Source organism: Indicator indicator, chromosome 1, assembly GCF_027791375.1.
Source record: "Indicator indicator isolate 239-I01 chromosome 1, UM_Iind_1.1, whole genome shotgun sequence".
NCBI lineage: Eukaryota > Metazoa > Chordata > Aves > Piciformes > Indicatoridae > Indicator > Indicator indicator.
Window position 1 is genome coordinate 94,702,048 of NC_072010.1, and position 21,949 is coordinate 94,723,996.

The 21,949-nt window shown below is 46.3% G+C and overlaps 2 protein-coding genes across 2 annotated transcripts in view; one reads left to right on the forward strand and one right to left on the reverse strand.

The window, feature by feature from the left end:
• The window catches only part of LOC128971831 (alpha-2-macroglobulin-like protein 1), a 31,493-nt gene extending 22,881 nt beyond the window's left edge, over positions 1–8,612 (forward strand). Inside the window, exons 25-35 of the mRNA XM_054387538.1 lie at positions 124–205; positions 813–969; positions 2,120–2,194; positions 2,957–3,128; positions 3,576–3,790; positions 4,089–4,304; positions 4,709–4,824; positions 5,485–5,575; positions 5,851–5,919; positions 7,762–7,864; positions 8,572–8,612. Coding sequence (XP_054243513.1) covers positions 124–205; positions 813–969; positions 2,120–2,194; positions 2,957–3,128; positions 3,576–3,790; positions 4,089–4,304; positions 4,709–4,824; positions 5,485–5,575; positions 5,851–5,919; positions 7,762–7,864; positions 8,572–8,612 — 1,337 coding nt within the window. The remainder of the gene's footprint in view (positions 1–123; positions 206–812; positions 970–2,119; positions 2,195–2,956; positions 3,129–3,575; positions 3,791–4,088; positions 4,305–4,708; positions 4,825–5,484; positions 5,576–5,850; positions 5,920–7,761; positions 7,865–8,571) is intronic.
• A 2,702-nt stretch (positions 8,613–11,314) lies between these two features.
• The window catches only part of LOC128971840 (alpha-2-macroglobulin-like protein 1), a 31,255-nt gene continuing 20,620 nt past the window's right edge, over positions 11,315–21,949 (reverse strand). The window contains exons 21-34 of the mRNA XM_054387550.1: positions 21,476–21,530; positions 20,791–20,874; positions 18,538–18,714; positions 18,316–18,397; positions 17,240–17,396; positions 16,938–17,012; positions 15,528–15,690; positions 14,186–14,400; positions 13,834–14,049; positions 13,605–13,729; positions 13,204–13,294; positions 11,877–11,945; positions 11,474–11,576; positions 11,315–11,355 (exon numbers count right to left, since the gene is read on the reverse strand). Of these exons, the coding sequence (XP_054243525.1) occupies positions 11,315–11,355; positions 11,474–11,576; positions 11,877–11,945; positions 13,204–13,294; positions 13,605–13,729; positions 13,834–14,049; positions 14,186–14,400; positions 15,528–15,690; positions 16,938–17,012; positions 17,240–17,396; positions 18,316–18,397; positions 18,538–18,714; positions 20,791–20,874; positions 21,476–21,530 (1,653 nt within the window). The remainder of the gene's footprint in view (positions 11,356–11,473; positions 11,577–11,876; positions 11,946–13,203; positions 13,295–13,604; positions 13,730–13,833; positions 14,050–14,185; positions 14,401–15,527; positions 15,691–16,937; positions 17,013–17,239; positions 17,397–18,315; positions 18,398–18,537; positions 18,715–20,790; positions 20,875–21,475; positions 21,531–21,949) is intronic.

The window sequence follows — 21,949 nt, forward strand, 5'->3', positions numbered from 1 at the left end:
GCACGCTTTTCAAAGCCCTTTGTTGAATTTCTCTCTACAATGGTCAGCAGCATTAGTGGGGCAGGGTGACACCTTGAGAATACGACACAGAGCATCTTCACTACTCCCATTCTCTTCCTGTAGGATATCAGCGGCAACTCCTGTACAAGCACACAGATGGCTCATACAGTGCCTTTGGGGAAGGAAGTGAGCCAGGGAACACATGGTAAGCAGAGATATCCAGACGCAGCTGAGGAAACACAGCTTGACCTAGTCAGGCTCAAGCTGGCTTAGATTTTGGCCTGGGGAAACTGAGGAACTTTGGAGGTCTGGAGTTTTAAACTGGAACTCCTCCTGAGACTTTCTGGAAGAGAACTGTGCCAATGAACTGTTCTAAGGTACTCCTGCTTGATTGTTTGTGCTTGCATATGCCAGCTTAGGCTGACTCTGAAACCCTGTTTGCAAAGACAGCCTCTTTCCAGGTTTTCTAGAGTGCTTTGTGCCCAAATAGGATTGGGAAAAGGGCTGAGTGAGCTCACTAAATGTCAACCCTCCTAACTTGAAGTCACATTAAGTGCACCCTGTTGGAATTGACAGACCTTTGGGGGAAGCGTGGAGCTGTTGGTGTTTTTTTTAACTCTCTTGCTTCAAACAGATCAAGAGTGTGTAACTCATATGCATTGCTTCCAGTTCTCCATCTGTACAGAGGCTCTTCCCTGCTGGTATTTCTCCAGGGATGAGACAGAAGGAGACACAGGGACCACTGTCTCCTACTGGAGATGGGCATCAGTGACTGGTTCAATTCAATTTTCTTCTCCATTTCTTGGACCCAGGCTTACTGCCCTTGTCCTCAAGACCTTCAGCCAAGCCCGGGACTTCATCCACATAGATGAGCAGAATATAAAGGATGCTGCCAGTGCCCTGATAAAAAGTCAGACTCACTCTGGCTGCTTCAGGAGTGTGGGGAAGCTCTTCAACAATGGTCTGATGGTATGAAGTGTCCTGGCTGTTCATTAGGTAGCTCAGAGCTCCTTCATATACTGGCACAATTTGGGTGCCAAGAACAAACAAACCCTACTGCAGGAGGGAAGCTCTGATGTGCCCAAGATCAGTCTCGGGTGACTCTCAGGATTGTGCTTAGTCATGGTGGCACTTTTTTGAGTTATGAATGATACATGCGTGGGAACTGAAACAGTGCCCTTCCATTTCAAAAGCTAACGTATTCCCTTGGGAAACTGGCTTAGGTTCCTATCCCATTATTGAGCTGCTCTTTCTTCTTTCAGTTTGAGTTACCACCTCCACAGAAAAAGTCAGAAATTAAGTGAATGGAGATTGATGGCAGCCCCTTAAGTGAGATTCACCTTACTAGGGAAATGTCCTACACATTCAGAATCACAGCACAGACACACAGAGTGCCACCAAAGTAGAGCCAGCAACAGTTCCAGTGGTCAGGACCTCAGACAAATAAACTTCTAAGTGAAGAGAATGATGCCTTTCACTTCCCCTTGCAAGATGTGTCTTTTCTTCTGTTCCTTCACACCCTTGCCACTGTCTTGGCCCTTGAATGAGGTGCCAGCTTTCAATGGGGTTGTGGAATATCACTTGCTCCTGGAACTGAAATCTGCTACTGAAAATCTTATGCAGGGGAAGGGGAAGGGAAAGGAAAATGTGTTCAGAGGGAGAGAAGCAGCTGCCCAGAGGATCTTGGGTCACCATGGCTGAGAAGTGCTCTGGGAAGCAGGACCTGCAGAGCAAAGACCAGCCCTGATACTTCCCTAGCAGAAGGAGGAAATGGCCTCAGTTTGCACCAGGGAAGGTTGAGGCTGAATATTAAAAGACACTTCTTCACTGAAAGGGTTCTCAAACACTGAAACAGGTTGCCAGGGAGGTGGTTGAATTGCCAATCCTGGAGGTATTTCAAAGACACAAAGATGTGGTGCTGAGAGACATAGTTTGGCACCAGACTTGCTGGAATTAGATGATGGTTGGACTCAATGATATTAAAAATCTTTCCCAATAAAACCAATACTATGAATAGGATCAGCACCACTGCTTGCACTGGCACTGTGTCATGTTTGGGGATCACTTCACCTTCTCCCTTCTCACAGCAGCCTTCTTCTCTGTCTTGGGGTGGCTGCAGGGTGCAGTGGAGGAAGGACTGGGGCTGAGCTCTGCAATCATCACAGCTCTCGTGCACTCAGGGATGCCACGCTCTGTGAGTACCGTCTCGGGACAGGCTGTGTGTGCAGCCTCTTGGCAGGCAGTGATGTCCTTGCCTTTGTGCACACAGTTACTGGTTTTCTCCCATGTGTCCTGTCCCTCTTTCCACCCTCCTTTGCACACATCAAAGCTATGTTCCTTCCCCGTAATACCTGCCAGCAACCAATATGCTTTCAATTGGAAAAAGGGGCAATGACACTGGTGAAGGGTCTAGAACACATGTTCTGAGGAACAGCTGAGGGAACAGGGGCTGTTCAGCCTGGGAAAGTTTTCTCACTCTCTACAGATCCCTGAAAGGAGGTTGTAGTTAAGTGGGGGTCAGTCTCTTCTCCTTAGTAACAAGTGATAGGAGAATAAATGGCCATCACTGGAGATGTTCAAGAGAAGACTGGATGAGGCACTTAGTGCCATGGTCTAGTTGATTGCTTAGGGCTGGGTGATCGGTTGGACTGGATGATCTTGGAGATCTCTTCCAACCTGGCTGATTCTATGATTCTAATATTCTAAGTTGTGCCAGGAGAGGTTTTGGGTGGACATGAGGAACAATTTCTTCCTGAAAAGGGTTGTCAAGGCCTGGAACAGGCTGCCCAGGGCCATGGTGGAGTCCCCATCCCTGGAGGCATTTAAAAGCCACACAGATGTCATGCTGAGGGACATGGTTTAGTGGTGACCTAGCAGTCATGGGTTAATGGTTGGACTTGATGATCTTTAGATTTGTTAAAAAACATTTTTGTGATTATGTTATTCTGTATCCTAGGACCCAGTTTTGCAGAAAGCTCTGAAATGTATAAAGGACATGATCAGCTCTGATAATGGCAGCTCCAACCTCTATGACTTGGCACTAGCTGCAAATGCTTTTGCAGTAGCAGGTGATAAGACGTTCAGGCAGAAAATCCTTGACAGATTGGATATGGCTGCCATAATATCAGGTACTAAAGACTGTGGGGCAGGAGAGAGGGACATCGACAGAACTGTGTGGAGATCCCAGGGCTGACAATCAAGGGAATGGAACACAGGAGTGAGGAGCACTGACAGAGCTCTGTGGGGAGCCCAACACTTTAACAACCTCTGTTGGGCCAAGGTGTATTGGTACTGTGAGACAGACTTTCTCTATGATCACACCCCCCTCTGGCAGAGGGGTTGGACTCAATGATCTCCAGAGGTCCCTTCCAACCCCTAATATCCTGTGATCCTGTGATACTGGGAAAAGCAGGGTTCAGGGGACAAATAGGGAAATATGAATCCATATCGTGCCCCAGTGCACATTTTTACTCAATACCTAGGCCCAGGGGTGGAGCAGCACTCCAAGGTCATTACATACAGTCACACTCCATAAGTGTTTTCACACTCCATAAATGTTTTCACTCCATCTCTAGATGACCAAATATTCTGGAGTCAACAGTCCAAAGATGAAGAAGACTCCCTATATTGGTATCGGGCTCCATCTGTCAATGTGGAATTGACGTCTAGTATTCTCATGGCTCACCTTTCAAAGACAAGTTTGTCTTCAGATGAAATCAAAAAGGCATCCCAGATTGTGTCATGGCTCATCAAGCAGCAAAACCCTTATGGAGGCTTTGCTTCAACCCAGGTAATCTCTGGGAGCCATCAGCAGCAAAGAATCAGCTGTGGTTTGTGAGAGCAATGGGTTCTACCATTCCCCATAGTAAAAGAAAAAAAAAATTAAAGTTGTGTGGATTTATAGCTCCTGGGAGCTGGGAAAAGGTGGATATTTGTATTCCCCTGAGATAATCCTGTGCTAAAAGTCCAAAAGGAAAGCTTAACCCTTACTGTGCTGTAGCTGCAGCAAGAGAGAGGGAAGGGCTGAGGATTGGAAATGCAGAAGAAGAAGGGATCCTATTTTGCCCAGTGTGTTTCTCTTCTCATAGGACACAGTGGTTGCTCTGGAAGCCTTAGCCCTGTATGCAACCAAGACCTTCAGCAAGGATGGCCCTGATCTTCAGGCTTCCCTCTCCTCTGAGGGTTTCATCCAAAACATCAGAGTAGACAACACCAATCGCCTTCTGCTGCAGACAGTGGAGCTGCCAGCCATTTCCCAAGATTATACTGTGCGTGTACAGGGCCACGGGTGCCTCTTCCTGCAGGTAAGCCCAGCCATGGAGTAAGAGTCTGTCTAGGGAAAAGCCTTGAAAGCCAGGCAGCTTCTCACCTTGCTTTTTAGCCAACACTGAAAACAAACTGCTACAGAGGCTTGCAAGAACGTGGGTTCACAGCCAGCATCAGTAGCTGAGATCCAACAGGAAGGGAATAGCAATTCCCCAAATGAAATCTGGACCATCTCCACCCAGTCAGAGCTGCTCCTCTTCTCCAAGAAGTCTAGTGAACACCACCAGGGGCACTACGCCAGAAGAATCTTTGCTTCTGCCGCATAGTTCTCTTCTACATCTGCACAAGACTGCAAGCAGCAGTCAAATACTAGACAATGATACTCTTCACCAGAAAGAAAACATGCTGTTCTCTGCCAACTGGCTTCTTTCTATCCTGGCAGGCTGTCCTACGGTACCACATCCCTCCACCGAGGAGTGAAGACACCTTTGCTGTATCTGTGCATACAGAGTGCACTGCACCCAATGCCACCCAGTTCTCTATCACCGTTCATGCTCGGTAGGAGACACTTAGTTGCCCCTCGTATCCAATGTGCTAAGAAAATTCACACCAGCCTCTTAATGGTCAGGATTCGCCTTCACTCATCAGGTCCACATTCATTTAATTATGCTGTCCTCAGCTGGGTGAAAAATGTTAAAGCCCCAGAGGGACGGCTCAGGCTACAGATCTGCCTGTTATTACAACAGTCACCACAAATTTTCACAAGGTCTGTGGGTTTCACTACCTTCTAGGCTTAGGTCTCAAATTACTGGTGATGGGAAAGTCCTGTGGGTCTGACTGCTGACACTGATTCCTAAGTCTTCCCTCCTCCACTCTTCGTTGGCTGTCAGACCACTCTTCTCTGCCACAGATCTGGGACAGGTATACTTGGGGCAGAACTACCAAGGGAGCAGGCAGAGGATGTGATATTCTCTGACATATGTAGAAAAGGTAACTCCAGAAGTCTTCCAAGGAATTTCTTTTCCTTGTCTCAGCAAAATCAAAAGAGAAACTGGGGGAAGCACAAAGATTTATTGCAGTACAGAAAAAGGTATGTTTACAGGAGAAACACTGAAAGTGAAGGCAGATTCCTCCACCTGAGTGACAAAGCTGGGCTGGAGTATCTGGAGATCATGGCTCAAAAAGTAACATTAGTGCTGTCCCGTTTTCCTGCTGCAGCTACACAGGGAACCGTGTGTCCACCAATATGGTCCTGATCCAAATAGAGCTGCTGTCTGGCTACAACCCCATGCCAGGTTCACTGGAAGAGGTGAGACTGTAAGTTTATGTCCAGCTGGAATGAGAATAATGATGAATGTAGGACTGTATGCAGAACTGTGATCATTCCTGTGGGCAGAGAAACACAGTTATTTTCTTCTCAAGAAATGTTTACAGCCTAAGCCTCTTTCAGACCACATTTTGCCTTCTCCTACCCTAAGGGCTCCTTGGCCATGAGAACATTTTGCCCATGCCCTCACAAGGACAAATATGCCTGAATATTTTTGCTTTCTATTAGTCTTTCTGACACTTTCCCTCTATTTTCAGTTAAAGAAGATGCCTTTAGTGAAGAAAGTGGAAAGTAAAGCTGAGCAAGTTGTTCTCTACTTGGAAGAAGTGAGTGGTAAATTTATACTAACATCATACATTGTCATTAAAAGGGCTAAGGCCTGGCAGACAGATTTTAGCCTACTCTTTCATCTTGATTCAAATTAGTATTTTAAGTTTCCAGAGCTGTTGCTCCTGCATCAGCCATATTTGGTGACCTGTCAGTCTGCAGCAGTTCAGCTATATACAGGGGCACTTCACTTGGGTAAAATGAGGATAACACTGATGGCTCAGCAAAATTAAAAGAGAAATCAGGGGACACACAAAGATTTATTCCAGTACAGCAACACATATGCTTAACAGGAGAAACACTGAAAGGGAAAGCAAATTCCTCCACCTGGCTTAAGCTGAACTAAAGTGATGCCCACATGTTGTGAGTCCCCAGTGTCTGATTAGGACTGGGGAGCAGTAATAGGATCCATCTTGTAAATTCAATTCTTAGAAAGCCCTTAAACAGCCTAAATGTAGTAGGGAGCAGCCAAGATTGCTTATGGAGTTTGCCAAGACCACTCAACATTAAAGCAGATGGTCGTGTCAGAAGCAGTGCAGGCTCCACAGCCTCATTAATCAACAGATTAACAACCACTCCAGCCTTTCCGTAGCTACATGCACACCCAAACAAAAGGGGAAATAAGAATGAATTAAAAACGTTCATAATCTCCAAGGAGAACTTTTAGATTTCGATGATTGTTCATGTCCCCCTCTACTCAGCACTGGTGAGGCCACAACTTCAGTACTAGGTTCAGTTTTGGGGCCCTCACTACAAGAAAGACATTGAGGTCCTGGGGTGGATCCAGAGAAGGGCAATGAAGCTGATGAAGGGTCAGGAGAACAGGTCTTGTGAGAAGCAGCTGAGAGAACTGGGAATGGTTAGCCTGGAGACAAGGAGGCTGAAGGAAGACCTTCTCACTCTCTACAACTCCCTGAAAGGAGATTGTAGCCAGGTGGGAATCGGTCTCTTCTGCCTAGTAACATGTGATAAGATGAAAGGAAATGGCCTCCAGTTTCATCACAGGAGGTTTAAGTTGGCTATTAGAAGAAACTTCTTTACTGAAAGGGTTCTCCAACGCTGCAACAGGCTCCCCAGAGAGGTGGTTGAATCCTCATCCCTGGAGGTGTTTCAAAGATGCAGAGCTGTGGTGCTGAGGGGCATGGTTTAGCACCAGCCTTGACAGAGTTAGGTGATGATTGGACTTGACAATCTTAAAGGTCTGTTCCAATCAAAGTGATTCTATGGTTCATCCCTAGCTGCCCCTAAACTGAGCTAAGCTGGCCTCATGGTAAGTGTGTTACCATTCTGTGTATGCACAAGAGTTGCAGAGATGCTGCTTTTGTTACACCTACAGGAGAAAGGCAGCACAAAGATTTCAGCTCAGGTTATCATGTAGCACGAGGTGGATCCCAGTCAATGGCAGTTCATGTAAATACTATCATCCAGCAGACATCTTGCACTTGTCTGCTTAATGATGAGGGTTATGCAAGATGAGAATAAAAGCTGATGTAATGGGACTATGCATGAAAGTAGCCACTGAGGTAAGACACATGAAGGAGCTCAGAGCAGAGATGGATGGAAATGTGAGATTGTTTGGGAACACCAGTGCTACACTGAGATACTTAATGCACAATGACTGTGTGAGTTTGTTGTCTCTCATAAACTAAGTTAAAATTAGTGACCGAAAAGGTGAGACGGCCACAGGGTGAGAAGTAGAAGATATTTCTGAGATGGACTGGGAAGCAGAACAAATCTGTCACAGCGGTGAGGTCTTCACAGAGCCTGAGGGAGAACAGGTGGAAGGGATTGTCTTGCAGGGATTCAATTCTAGCTGTAATCCTTGCATCTCTTGGTCTTAGCTGACTAGACAGCCCCACACCTACACTTTGCTGGTGCAGCAGGACGTGCAAGTGAAGGATCATAAGCCAGCTAATATCAAGGTCTACGATTACTACATGCCAGGTAAGTTCAGATTGCTGTATTGCAGACACAACCCAATTGTACCACTGGAAAGACATTTGTTGAAGTTGTAAAGTCTAAGACAATACCATCCCTTATATGTTTATCTAACTGCCCCTGAGAAGCTGTCTAGTGACAGACTTATCCTCTCGGGTTTCAAACTGTAGGTCCTTCTTTGTCTGGTCCCAGAACTTGCAAGCTTGAAGTTGTCTTGCAGACCAACTTAGGTTCTAAGTCTCACAACAAGAAGGGAATACAGAGCTCAAAGCCATTCTTTTGTACACTCATTTTGTGAGAGGTAGCCAAGGCAGAGGGACTGTGATGAGGGGATGGCTTAGAAGAATGAGTGCCCCCTTGAAAGAGTAACACTGTAAGAAAGTTCTCTGTTCTCTGGGGTCCCTGGTGGGGATAAAAGATAAAACTATGTCAGGGCTTGCTATTGCTTCAGAAAGTGAGGAATGCATAAATGTAATGGAGTTGTTTGGAACTTACAGCTTCAGAAGATCACCAGCCCCATGACCCGGGTGAATCTGGACTAGCTGCACCCAGAGTCTTTGACAATACCAGTGAATTTGTGTGTCACAGTAGAAGGGAGTCACAGTCTGTAAGCTGAGGGAGCACCTTTCCTAGGAACAGAGGCATGATGCTGGGTTCCTTTAGTGAGTTTTTGGCAAGTGTATCTCACCAGTGCTTTTTTTTCTTTCTTCCAGAAGAAACTACAATGATGAGCTACAGTGCCTTGTGTGAGTGAGGTAAGGACCTCTTCTGTTGCCATGGTCTTGAAGAGTCTGGAGATACAGGCAAGGCCAGAATGCAGGTTGATTGAAAGCGATTAGCAATGTTAAATACGAAGGAGTTCCTGTATCCCAATGGTTAAACTAAAGGAAAGGGAGAACTGAAGTGGAAGGTTTGAAGTGCTGAGCTCATAAAAGAGTTGGAGGTACATTTACAGAAAACAAGGACTACTTTTCCTGACTCCTACAACCAGTCCTGGCATTTTGCATCAAATATACTTTCCTCAAATCGACACAGTTCCTTTTCCTGGCACTTTCCTCTTGCCAGGATGGGTAAAGGCAAAACTTGAACTTGATCAGTGCCTGCTTCTGTTCTAAATTCTTCTTCATCGGCATGCTTCCTTGCCCACAAACCATGAGACAGAGAGAAACACTTGCTTCATGAATCACCTGCCCTGCCCTGGAATTACAGCCACAAACCCTCTACCCTTAGTGAAGATTCTACTACAGTTTTGATATGGGTAGATTCAGAGTGAGCCCTCTCTTTGATGGCTTAGCAGTTTCCTTTAGTCACAGGGTGCAAAAAAACAGGTTCCAAGTCATTATATTTAATACTTCAGGAACACAGACTTATTGTCTTTTGATGTCTTCACAGGGATAAGGATAGAGACACCCTCTGCAGTCTCTGTCCATCAGTCCATTGTCACCCTGCCAACAGCCACCATGTGGAGATGAGAAGCAAAGAGAAAATATGTGACATTTCCTGATGAGCAGTTTCTGAAAGGCTTGGACTGTGCCTGGCATCTTATTAAATCTCAGGAGACTGAACTGTCTGATTGAGTGCTTATTCAGGTTTACTCTTTATCTCCCAAACCAGGAAAACTAAGAGCACCAGGATAAAAATAACTTCTTCTCTGCTCTGTGTGCATGTGCACATGCAACATTCTGCTCCTTCAGTTGCAGACTTGCAGAGGAGACGGTGGAGCATGCACCAAGGCAGAGTTGGTACCCAGGGAAGATGAGCATCACACAAAGAGGAGCTGAAGGCAAGGGATACCTGGGATATATTCCCTTGGCTAGCAATTTGGAGAGCATATCGAAACCTTTTTCAAGAGCAATTGGAAAGGTTGGGCTGCTGGGGAGGGATGAGGAGCAGGAGTCTCAACACACTGCATTACTATCTGAAGACTGCTTCCAAGTAGAGCTGGTGACTCAGGAGCTTGCAGAAAAGGCACATGAGACACAGCTGTCACAGCATGTTCAGTTGTACTCCAGTGCTGAGTCCTGCTGCAGGAAGTATTAGGAGAAACCATGGGAAGTGTGAGGACTGAGCAACAGAGGAGATAGAAGTTTTGTACACTCAAGGCAGAAATTATATTTTCATGGGCTAGGCTTGTAGTTCATCAACAACTGTCAGCAAGGTCACGGGTCTTGCTTACTTCAATTCTTCCCAGGTGTGTACCAGATACATGACACTCCCTCCACCACCACCCCAGCCAAGTTCCTCACAGTCCAGACACAACTGCTAGCCTGTTGTGATCCCTCATTCCATCCACTCAAGTGGAGGACCAGGTGAGTTGTGTCCCAGCTGGCTGGCATTTCCTTCCATTCCATGCCCAACCTATAACATTATAATACTGGGCAAAGGTAGGAGTCATGATGTGGCGATTCCTCTCCTGTCCTTCATCACAAGTTTGGGAGTTCCTCCACCTCTTTATGAAGAACCATGTGCAGTTGTGGGGATAGAAAGTAAAACAAACAAGGAGGATATGATTCAGCCCCTCCATAGCTATCATCAGGCTGTGCAAAGCTAGTTGTAGGGAATGGCTCTCTAGGCAGGTCCCTAGGAAACATTCTGTCTATGGTGCCAGAATGCAGCACGCACTTATTCTTCCAGAAGGGACTTCTTCAGACCCTTCCTGGCTTCAGGCTATTACTAACGAGCTCTTCCCTTTCTGGCAGATGGATATGTCACCCTACAAGACATTGTATCTTCCCAGCTTCAACGTACTCCTTTGTCACCCTGAATTCCCCCTCTTCCCACCCTACAATGAATATAAGTGGGGCTGGAGGGAATGGAGCCATGTTTGTCTCTGAGGGCCTTTGTTAGCACAAGTTGCTATAGCTCTGCATTCTTACTCCTTGCAATGCTTCCTTCCTCACTTTCATTTTGAGAGACACTGTCCCTGTCTCTGCCTTCCTCCAGAGCCTTTCAACTGCCTCACCAGCTGCAAAAGAGCTCCATTCTAGATCCACATGCACATCCACAGATAAGTGCCAGATCCTCTTTCTATCTGGATATATACTCCCCACTGATCACCATCCTCCTTCCCATAGAGCATAGAATCATCTTGGTTGGAAAAGTCCTTTAAGATAATTAAGTCCAACCATTATCCAACTCTACCAAGGCTGGTGCTAAACCACATCCTTCAGCACTACATCTCTGGGTTTTTGAAACACCTCCAGGGGCAGGGATTCAGCCACCTCCCTGGGGAGCCTGTTGCAGTGTTTGAGAACCCTTTCAGTGAAGAATTTTCCTCTAATAGCCAACCTAAACCTCCTCTGGTGCAACTTGAGGCCATTTAATCTTGTCCTATCACTTGTTATTAGGGAGGAGATGCCAACACTACCAATCTTTGATTGCTTACATTCCTTCTCTCTTGTCCAAGACCCACCACTTCCTGGTGTCACTGTGTCACATAGAGACTTACTGCTTACCTCAACTACAGACAGCACTGTATTCCACTGAGGCACGCTCCTCTGCAAAAGGAAATGAGGAAGACAGTTACACAGAGAAGAATGCATGATGTCTTTTCCCAGTCAGAGAAACAGGAACACAGCCTCCCAGCCCCAGAACAGGAGGAAACCTGCAACCCACCTGGCTGGTAGTAATCATAGACTTTGACGCTGGCTGGCTTCAGGTTCTTTACATGAATTACTTCATCCAGTTGCAGAATGAAAGTCTGAGATTCATCGTTGAGCTTATGTAGATGAAAAGAAATTAGCAAGGAATGGGAGAAAGAAGTCATCACATCTCCATCTTCCCTAGCTTGAATGTTTTCTTGCACTAAATCTCTCTAATGCATTAAAGATTCTAGAAATGGAGTAAGTGTGAGGAAAAGCAAGTGCTAACCCAATGATAATGAAATTGGGCAACCTTCCTTTACCCACAATTCTTTTTCCCCATACCTAGTGCAGTCTTGAACTTCACACAGAGCTCTCCCTGTCCTCTGACCTCTTGCTCTTGCTGGGCCAGATGAAATGCTTTTATTCCAACATACCTTCTCCAGATAAATGTAGACCACATCAGCTTTCACTTCTAGTTTCTTAATGATGGTTCTGTTCTCCAGCTGGGATAGGAAACAATAACACATGGAAATTTGTCAACACTTTCCTTAGGGCCTCTTGACCTGAGGGACCCACTGTTGGTCTAAATCATAGAATAACTGAGGTTAGAAAAGACCTCCAAGATCAAGCCCAACACCACCATGACCACTAAACCTTGTCCTCAAGTGCCATGTCTACACTGTTTTTTAACACCTCCAGGGATAGTGACTCTACTGCTTCCCTGGGAAGCCTGTTCCAATGTTTGACCACTCTTTCAGTAAAGAAAATTTTCTTAATATCCAATTTAAAGCTCCCAACTTGAGTCCATTTCCTCTCGTTCTATGGATAGTTACTTGAGAGAAGAGACTAACACCCACCTTGCTCCAACTTCCTTTCAGGGAGTTGTACAGAATGAGAAGATCTCCCCTCAGCCTCCTCTTCTCCAGACTAAACAATGCCAGTTCCCTCAGCTGCTCCTCATAAGACCTGTTCTCCAAAGGATCACTGAAGGGGTGGTGTTGAGATGCACTTCATGTGGAACTGTATCTTTCTCATGCATGACTGGTTTGGACTAGATGACCTTTGAAGGTCCCTTTCAACACAATCATTCTATGGTTCTATTATAAGTGTTTTAGTGGTTGTATCTTTGATAGTGTCTCCTGGATATCCCTTGTGAGCATTTCAGGAATGAACTATGCTGTTTCTTCAGTTAGAGCAACCTTACCTTCCCCCCTGGGGACAGAAGGTCATGTGAATAGTATATAGGACCTGATTCACTGGTTAGCAAAGAGGAGCAGGCACCAGTAAAGATTTTTGTTATCTCATCTTACTAACTGCTAGATAGCTCTGAAAGACCTGTCTAGGTGCTGTGCAAATTAAGGATATTTTAGTTTTATGGCTTAATTGAAGGAAAAATTAAAAAAAAAAGGCGAACCAAACCAAACAAAAAACAACTATTTGGCTAGAACTAGAGTTTTTTTAAGAAGTCTTGTCTTAGAATCTCTGCCAGACAAATCCTGGTGTTTAGCACACCCATCAGCACATTTTGTTCCTGGCCCAAGCAGAGTGGTATCAGTGGGAGAAGCTGAACCACCCTTGACCTCCTGTAGCAAACCCTTGTGAGGCCTGTATGAAAATGAGAGGTTTGGGTTCAATTTCAACAGCAAAGGGGCCCCTGCTAATTTAGTTACCTCATGGCTTGAAACAAATAGTTCCCAACAGGAGGAAGCAAGTAGGACCCATTCACCATAGCCACTTCTCTCTTTCTTGCAAAGTCCTTACCAGCATCCTAGATCTGGGAGCCAACATAAACCCAGACAGCAGGGAGACCTCCACAATCACCATGTTGGATGTGACTCTGCTCCCAATGTAGCTGAAGAAGAAGCAGTCAGAAGGTCTGAGTCTGTGAGAACAGTGACCTTCCAGCCATCTTCCCCCAATCACCAAACCCTGTGTCCAGGACTCTGAGACAGGCTGGGCATTAGGGACACAGCAGCCACTGCTCCCTCTTGCAAGAGGTAGCCAACACCTTCCTTCCCCACCACCTGCACCTACCAAGTTCACCCTCTGTCCTGTTTACCCCCAAGTGCCAAGTCCCTCCATTGCAGCCCTGAAGCTTTCACAGCTGCTGTCCTCAAGCACAGTAAGTCTTCCTGGAGGAGGAAATAATCCTTGGGGGTCACCTGGCAAGGATGTGGATGGTGAGGACTCGTGCATTGGCCTGGCTACAGTTGGTCAGCTCTGTGTTGACGTTCAGAGTGAAGGTTACAGCAGCCTCTTGGGGATGCTCTTGGTGCCTCAGCACTATCTGCAGGGCCAGGAAGGAAAAAGACATGCCAAGCATGACCGCATGCTGGGAGAAGAGGCAGAGTCCTCCACCTCTCTTCTCCCACACTTGTCCGACCACCTTACCTGAGTGAAGACACAGCTGCTGCCATGGACCTGCACCAGGAAGTTGCCTTTCACCTCTGTCAGTGCTGCCTGCTGCACCAGAAGTCGATTCTGGCGGTTGACTTGGAAAGACTTCCCAAAGCCCCTCTGGGACTTCACCCTCACAAGTACCTGGCTTGATGTACTGAATGTCCTTGCTGCATATTTTGCTAAGGCTTGCAAGGCTACAACTGTATCCTAGAGAGAGAGAGAGAGAGAGAGAGATAGACAGTTGCTCCTCTGAAAGTATCCGCTCAAGTGAAGCTGACTTGGAGCAGGAAGACCTCAAGACAACTCATCCTGCCAAAAAAATCCACAGGGAGATACTTTTTACCTGGGTGGAGGCAAATCCCCCATAGGCATTCTGCTGCTGGGTCAGCCATGCCACAATACCAGCTGCAGTTGTCATGTCACCTGCATGCACCCGTGGCTTAGACAGGTATGCCAGGAGCACGTAGGCTGTCAACTCTGTGTCCACTGATAGAGTATCAGGCCAGAAGTTTGTGGAAGCTGGGGAGCTTGGCTTGGGACTCCAGTGGATTTGTCCTCCTGCAGAAGGAAAAGGAGAATGCAGGCTATCTGGACAGGACATAGAATCATAGAAACATAGAATTGTTTTGGTTGGAAAAAACTAAGATCATCGAGTCCAACCATGATTAAATTTACCAAGTCTGGTGCTAAACCGTGTCCCTCAGCACCATATCTCTGTGTCTTTTAAACACCTCCAGAGACAAGGATTCAATCACCTCTGGGGATGTGGATTCAACCACTTCTGCAGGGAGCATTTCCCAGTGTTTCAGAACCCTTTCCACAAAGAAGTTTTTTCTAGTATCCAACCTAAAACTCCCCTTGTACAATGTGAGGCCATTCCCTCTTGTCTCATTGCTTGTTACAAGGGAGAGGATACTAATAGCCACCTCACTATAACCTCTTTTTTTAGGGAGTTGCAGAGGGTGAGAAGGTCTCCCCTCAGCCTCCTTTTCTGCAGACTGAATAACCCCAGTTCCCTCAGCTGCTCCTCACAAGACCTGTTCTCCAGATCCTTCACCAGCTTTGTTGCTCTTCTTTGGACCTGCTCAGCACCTTAGTGTCCTACTTGTAGTGAGAAGTCCAAAATTGAACACAAAGTGTGGCCTCAGCAGTGCTGAGGGGAACAATCACTTCCGTGGTCCTGTTGGGCACAATATCCCTGATACAGGCTAGGATGCTATTGGCCACCTTGGCCTCTCAGGCACACTGCTGGCTCATGATCAGCCAGCTGTCAATCAACACCCACAGGTCCTTTTCTGTCGAACAGCTTTCCAGCCACTCTTCCCCAAGCCTGGAGCATTGCACAGGGTTGACATAATTGGGTGTTCATAGGAAAAAAAAAAATCTAGCATGCTTTCAGGGCTTCTTCACTTCATTTCCTGTATTTAGGCCAGAATCACTTTCTTCATCTCATCTTAGCACAAAGATTCTACCTCCTTCCTCCTACCTCCTCACTTTGGGCTAAGCAAATTCATTCTAATAAGTCACCCTCGCAGCTTGTATTTGAGTCCCACAGGGCAGTTACTGCACAAACACAAGGAATACACTCAAACACGTGCAGCATTTATAACTGCTGTAGCTGGGCATGCATTCATCCAGTTCCTAGCAAGTGAAGGAGAAGCATTACCCCAACCAGCAGTCAGCACCTGATTTGATGGCTTGTTCCTCCAGTTTATACAGCAGCTCCTGGGTTGTCTCATAGTCCCCAGCCAGGGCAAAGGCATAGGCCAGTATGGCTTCTGTGTAGATGTTTGTGACGTTGTGAACTGCCTGCTGCAGGCAGCGGAGGGTAGTCTGCATCAGCTTGCTCTGCATCAGGAGAAGAGACACATGACAAACTCTGACGGGGTCAAAGCAGAGGGCAAGGGAGCTCATTCCAGGGAGCTGGACTACGCCTTCCTGATGTCTACATGTTTTTGGATGCCTCCCAGGATGGTGACTCTGTCACCTTCCTGGGCAACCTGTTCCAATGTTTGACCACTCTTTCAGTAAAAAAATTGTCTCTTAGTATCCAACCTAAACCTCCATAGGCACAACTTGAGGTTATTTTCTCTCTTCCTCTCAACTGGAAGAAGAGATCTACACTCACCTTATTCCAGCCTCCTTTCAGAGAGTTGCTAGAGAGTGAGAAGGTGTCCCCTCAGCCTCATTATCTCTAGATTAAACAACCCCAGTTCCCTTAACTGCTCCTCACAAGAGCTGTTCTCCAGACCCTTCACCAGCTTCATTGCCCTTATCTGGTGTGTCGGTGTGAGCTGAAATTCACCCACCCCACCCCACCCCCCAACAATAACCAGGCTAGCTCAGTCTGGAAGCAAATGAAAAGCTGTATTTACAAGCAAAGTCTAAAATCTACAATGAAATGCAATGAATATGTACAAATATACAAAATTCACAACATTCACAAATATATACAATCAACAGAAAAAGCACAACCGATCTCCCTTTGCTTCCCCCCAAGGGGACCCTCCCAAAGGGGCCTCTCTCTCTCCCAGGAGCTTCCCCCCAGACCCCCCTGGACAGAGAAGCAGAGTTAGTTAGAGCAGAAAGTTGTTAACTTAGCTGCCAAGGTCAGTGTGTTATCTTCAGCCAGAAGAGAAGAAGAAACAGCAGCCAGACAGCCCAGCAACTGCCCCCACTGCAGAATGTGCAGAGTGCCTACTTTGTTTTGGGTAATAGTTCTTAAACATTTCTATCTATCCAATGGAAGTGTTTAGAACAATCGTTATTTTGCTTTCTTACACCCAATAGTGACTTATTTACATTCTTTCACTTTCTCTGTTCTGAACTTTGCAAGGAAAAATTAAAAAGACAGTTTCAAACCACCACATCTGGACCCTCTCCAGCACCTTGATGTCTTTCTTGAAGTGAAGGGCCCAAAACTTAATACAGAATACTGAACACAGACTTCACAGTATAGCCAAACATTGTCTCCCTCCCAGCAGCTGTAGGACCAGGACATGTTCCTGGCCTTGAGTATACCAGCATGACAAAGCATGGCAGTGCCCAGGTGTGGGAGGGTAGAGCTGAGCAGGAGGGAGTGGGAGCATGCTCACCTTCAGTGGCTGACCCAGCTCCATCAGTGCTGCAGCAACATATGCACCCAGGGAGATTTCATCATCCATGCTGCCCTGTGAAGGGTATGTGTCTTTCACTTTCAAGGTGGTGTTTGGAGAACATAGGCCAGAAGGAAAAGCAGTCCTTTCATGTTTCCCACCCCACAACCTGCTCCTTTTAAGGCTGGTTGCATGGGTTTCAGGAGAGGCTTTCCAGGATCCTTTGCTGTCACAATCTTTTGTTGTCACAATATATATCCAGCCACTCCCCAGCTGTGCTGCCTGGCTTGTCCCTCATTTACCTTAAGGGAGGAGTGAAAGAGGCTTCCTTTGGTGGCAAAGCAGCCACTAGGGAGCTGTTTTTGCTCTAGCCAGCGTAGGGCATCCTGGATGTTCCTTTCATCTACATAGATGTATTTTCTGGCTTGGCCAAAACTTTTCACTACAAAAGCTGTCAGCCTAGAAAAAGGATAAATTGTGAGACAAAGAGAAACACAAAAAGGGCAAAGAGAATCACAGAGTCACAGTCTGGTAGAGGTCGGGAGGGACCTCCAGAGGTCATCTAGTCCAACCCCACTGCTAGAGCAGGTTTGCCTAGAGCAGGTTGCACAGGAACATGTCCAGGCAGGTTTTGAAAATCTCCAGAAAGTCAAAGGCCCCCTGGTGCTTGTCCTTGAAGTTAACACTGATATAGTGGGGTGCCAAAAAAAAGAATCGTTTTCATAGAGATTGGCAACTTAAAAGTGGAAAAATGGTCCACAGGACCCAAGTGGCTCCTCTCCCTCAGCGTTGATCCACAAATGTACTACTCATGTACTACAGCTTTACCAAGTTGTTTCAGAGGTGTAAAACCTTTTATCCCTTTTAATTTTACCCATTGTACTTCACATCCCCCAAATACCTAGAAACAGTCTTGAACTCCTTTTTTTTCTTCCTCTCTTCATTTCTCCATTTCTCCCAGCCAGACACCACAGGGTCAAGCTGAGCCAATGAAGCTCTTTCAGACACTTCCAAGCAATGCTATCCTTGAGTATATCTTCCCAGATCTTCATGCAGTCAGTATGTACCCCTCTTGGCTACCAAGACACCACCAGCAGTACCTTGTGTTGTCTATAGGGCAACAACAGGGCCAAAGAGACAAAAATGGACCTTCCACACTTGGGACCACATCTTTGTTGTTCCACTTGTCAAGAAACTCTTCTGTGCCCCCTCACTGTTTTTTCAGGTGGGTCATGTCGCTCAATCTGTCTCCCTGCCAGAGAGCTCCTGGGTTCTCCATCCAAAAGAAGGAACACACATCCTAGCAGCTTTCACAGAAACATTAGCTGCTGTAGCCCGACAAGAAAAATCAGGAGCAAGGGATACTTGCTGTGCTTACCAAGTGTTCCCTTCCCCATCCTGCCGCCCAAAGACACTGTATGACCCATCTCTGTGCATATAAAGGAGCTGCATCTGATACCCTGAAGAGATGGGAACAGTCGTTAATGCAGCACAGGCACAAAAAGGGGCCAACATTGACAGAATAAGTGCAAAAGCAAGAGCTACAGGAAGGCTGGACAGAAGGGAAAGCAGAGGCACATGGTGGGTCTGTTGTACTTGCCATTGTGCAGGAATCTTGTGGCCCTCTCCTTGATCTCAGGGGTCATCTGCCTCGTCTTTTCCAGATACTGCAGCACATAGACAACAGGGGCAAACAGCACCATGTTCTGCTCCCCACAGCCATGGGGCATCTGCACCAGGTTGTCCAGGTTCTGCAGTGCCAAACCCAGGAGGTCACCTACCCAAAAGTGTAAGAAACAAAGCAAGCATAAGTACGATTTGAGGTGCTTCTCAGTGAGTAATAGTGCTTTATCTCAGAATCACAGGAAAACAGGAGAGAGGAAGAAAGAAGAAAACAACAGAGTGCAGTATGGAAAGTGGTGTCTGTTTTGCCTCTTCCCAGTCTAGCATCATGATACAGAGTGGCCACACTATGAAGTCCCTGAGGAACTTTACCTGATCAGCTTTTGAAGTCTGAAGAGCTCCAACAAATCAAGTATTGTTTGTAAAAGGCTATGAGCAGAGCTGTAGTTGCAGACGGACAAATCTAAAAGCACTTAGGGAAAGGTTGAGATGTTTCTGGTCTTTAGCCAGAACTATTCTGCCTTTCCATATCACAGAATCATAGAAGCATAGAGTTTTTTTAGTTGGAAAAGACCTACAAGAACATCAAGTCCAACCATTGACCTAACACCACCATGACCATTAAACCATGCTGCAAAGTACTATGTCTACATGTTTTTTGAACACCTCAAGGGATGGTGATTCCAGCACCTCCCTGGGCAGCCTATTCCAATGACTGACCACTCTCTTAGTTAAGAAATTTTTCCTAATATTGCATTTAAACCTTCATTGGCATAACTTAAGGCTATTCCCTCTTGTTCTATCACTTATTACTAGGGAGAAGAGTCCAACAACTGCCTGACTACAGCTTCCTTGCAGGGAGTTGTAGAAAACAATAAGATACTCTCTTGGCCTCCTCTTCTCCAGACTAAACAATCCCAGTTCCCAAATAGAAACATTAAGGATGAAAAAGACCTCAAAGATCATCAACCCAACACCACCATACCCACAAAACCATGTCCCGAAGTGCCATGTGTCAAGCATCAAAATGTCAGTAAGCCAACATGGGTGCTAGTCAGATGGTGTCAGGGTGTCCGTATTTCCTCAAGCCAGACAGAAAACCTTGTATTTGGTTTTCTCCTTTGGTGCTCTGTTTCACATCCATGGCTACTTATGGCAGGCCTGGCTTTGCACCTGTTCCGGCATGGGCCAAATGAGCACAGTGCAAAGAAGTACACTGGGTTGGACATGCGCCTGTCCGAACAGCCTCTCCCAAGTGGGTTTTTGCAACTTAGTAATGCTGAGAAGGTTTCATTCTCTCTAGTAATTTCTATTGTAGCAACAAAACTGAACAGGGAGACAACATGGTTATGGGTTTTTCTAATTGTATGTACACAGATCTAGACAAGGTTTCAAGGCCCCGGTAAAAATAATGGCCTAGAGTCTCTGCTCCAAATTCCTAGCTAGAAAAATAAGGATTATTCTCTTCTGCAGATTAATTTTCCCATGAAAGCCTAAGTGCTAAAAAATCTGAAAGCCTGTTGTTTCCAAACCTTGCAGAGAATGGAAACACAGCATCCCCTCTATTGTGTTATGTGGATACCCTGACACCATCACTAAGTGTATTGGGTTTGGATGAGCTGAAGTTAATTCTCCTCAAGGCATCCTTCTACTGCTGTGTTTTGCAGCAGTAGTTGATAACACAGCATTGTTTTTGCTACTGCTGAACAAGTATCCAGGCTGTGGTCTCCCAATATTTCCCTGACCCAAGAGTACGCTGAGGGGTGGGGAAGATCTTGGGAGGGGACACAGCTGCGCCAGCTGAACCAAACTGGCCAAAGGGGTATTCCATGCCATATGATGTCAGCTCAGATATAAGAATGAAGTGAAAGAAGAAAGGGGGGTAGGGGGGGGAATTCATCCGTGGCATCCGTCCTCCAAAAGAACCATTAAGCGTGGAGAGCCCTGCTTCCCAAGACCAACCATCGTCCCACTGTTGGGAAACAGAGACAAATGTCTCTGCTTTCGCTTCCGTGTGGTCTGTCACTTGTGTTTATTATTGTTGTTAAACTGCTTCTATCTTATGGCTGGCTTCTGTTAATATTTTTCCCTCTCCCCCATCCCTCTAAGGGGGAGTGATATAGCGGCTTTGGTGGGCATTTGGCACCTAGCCAGGGCCAAACCACCACACTAAGTTAAGCCTTGCTGATCTCTAAGATCAGTCAGTGAGCCCACAAGAGAAATCACTTACCTGAGATGGAAATGGAAGCCCTGGCAGACCCCTTTACTATGTTGTGAGGGAGGTGAAGTGACACAGGTTCTTCAGATATGCTTCCTGATAACAACAGGATAAAAGTGTAGCATGAAGAACCAAGCCAGATGCATCTAACCAGAAGAACAAGACTGGCACAGATAAATGGGACTCTGCCTACATCCCGTTCACATACATCTCTCCCTAGAGTCTGTCTCAGTCATCACACCAAGATCCATCAGCAGGAAGCATCAGATTAGAAGAGATGGGAGAGCTGCTGGCCAGGCTAAGGGCTCACTGAGCTTAAAAGCTCAATTCACTGGTGCTTCACAAACCTTACAGTTCATCATCACTTGGCAAGCAGATATCCTGGAGAGATGTAATGCTGCAGGGACAGGGTGGGAGGGTTGGAGCAGTTCTCACTGGTGACTATCAAGCCCTAGCAACACTCCAGAGCAGCTGGGAAGGGGACTACAGAACAGGATGTTGCCACTTACGTTCAGTGGCAAGTTTAGTGGGACAGCATATGTGGAAGTAATATTTTTTCTTTTCTGCCTAAAGGAAGCGAAATTTCTTATGTGAAAAATAACTTGAAAACATTCTTTCATCAGACCTCTCACAGTTTAGTCCTGCTCTCAGGTCTAGTCATTTCAGGCTGCAGAACACATTCAAACTGTCCACATACCTCCTCTTGGGCACAGAAGGGAGCTGTAGGACTTCTCCACTAACACACCTTCTGGCTGCCAGGGCAGGAACATGCACATGGGACAGAAGAAACAAGAATATAGACCAAGTTCCCAAACAGCAACAAAGTGTCAATGCAAGTTCGGATCTGAATAAATTCAGTTAGTTAATCCTCAGGCTGTCAGGGACGCCATTCTCCTCACCTTTGGCAGGTCTGCACTGAGGCCATCTGCTCAAGAGAGCAAGAGCAAGCCTGAGGGACAGGGCTTTCTGCTCAATGAACATATACAAAAGGTCATGTAGAATGGATGATGGAGCTGGGATAAGTACAGGGGAAAACAGACATGAGGTGGGGATGCAGCTCTGGAAAGACTACTGCAAGAAGGGAATAGGCTTGGCTAAGTCTTGAGGGAACCAAAGTGAACTGAGCCACAGCCTTGGTATGCTAGCACTGGACAAAACATGAGGAGATTTA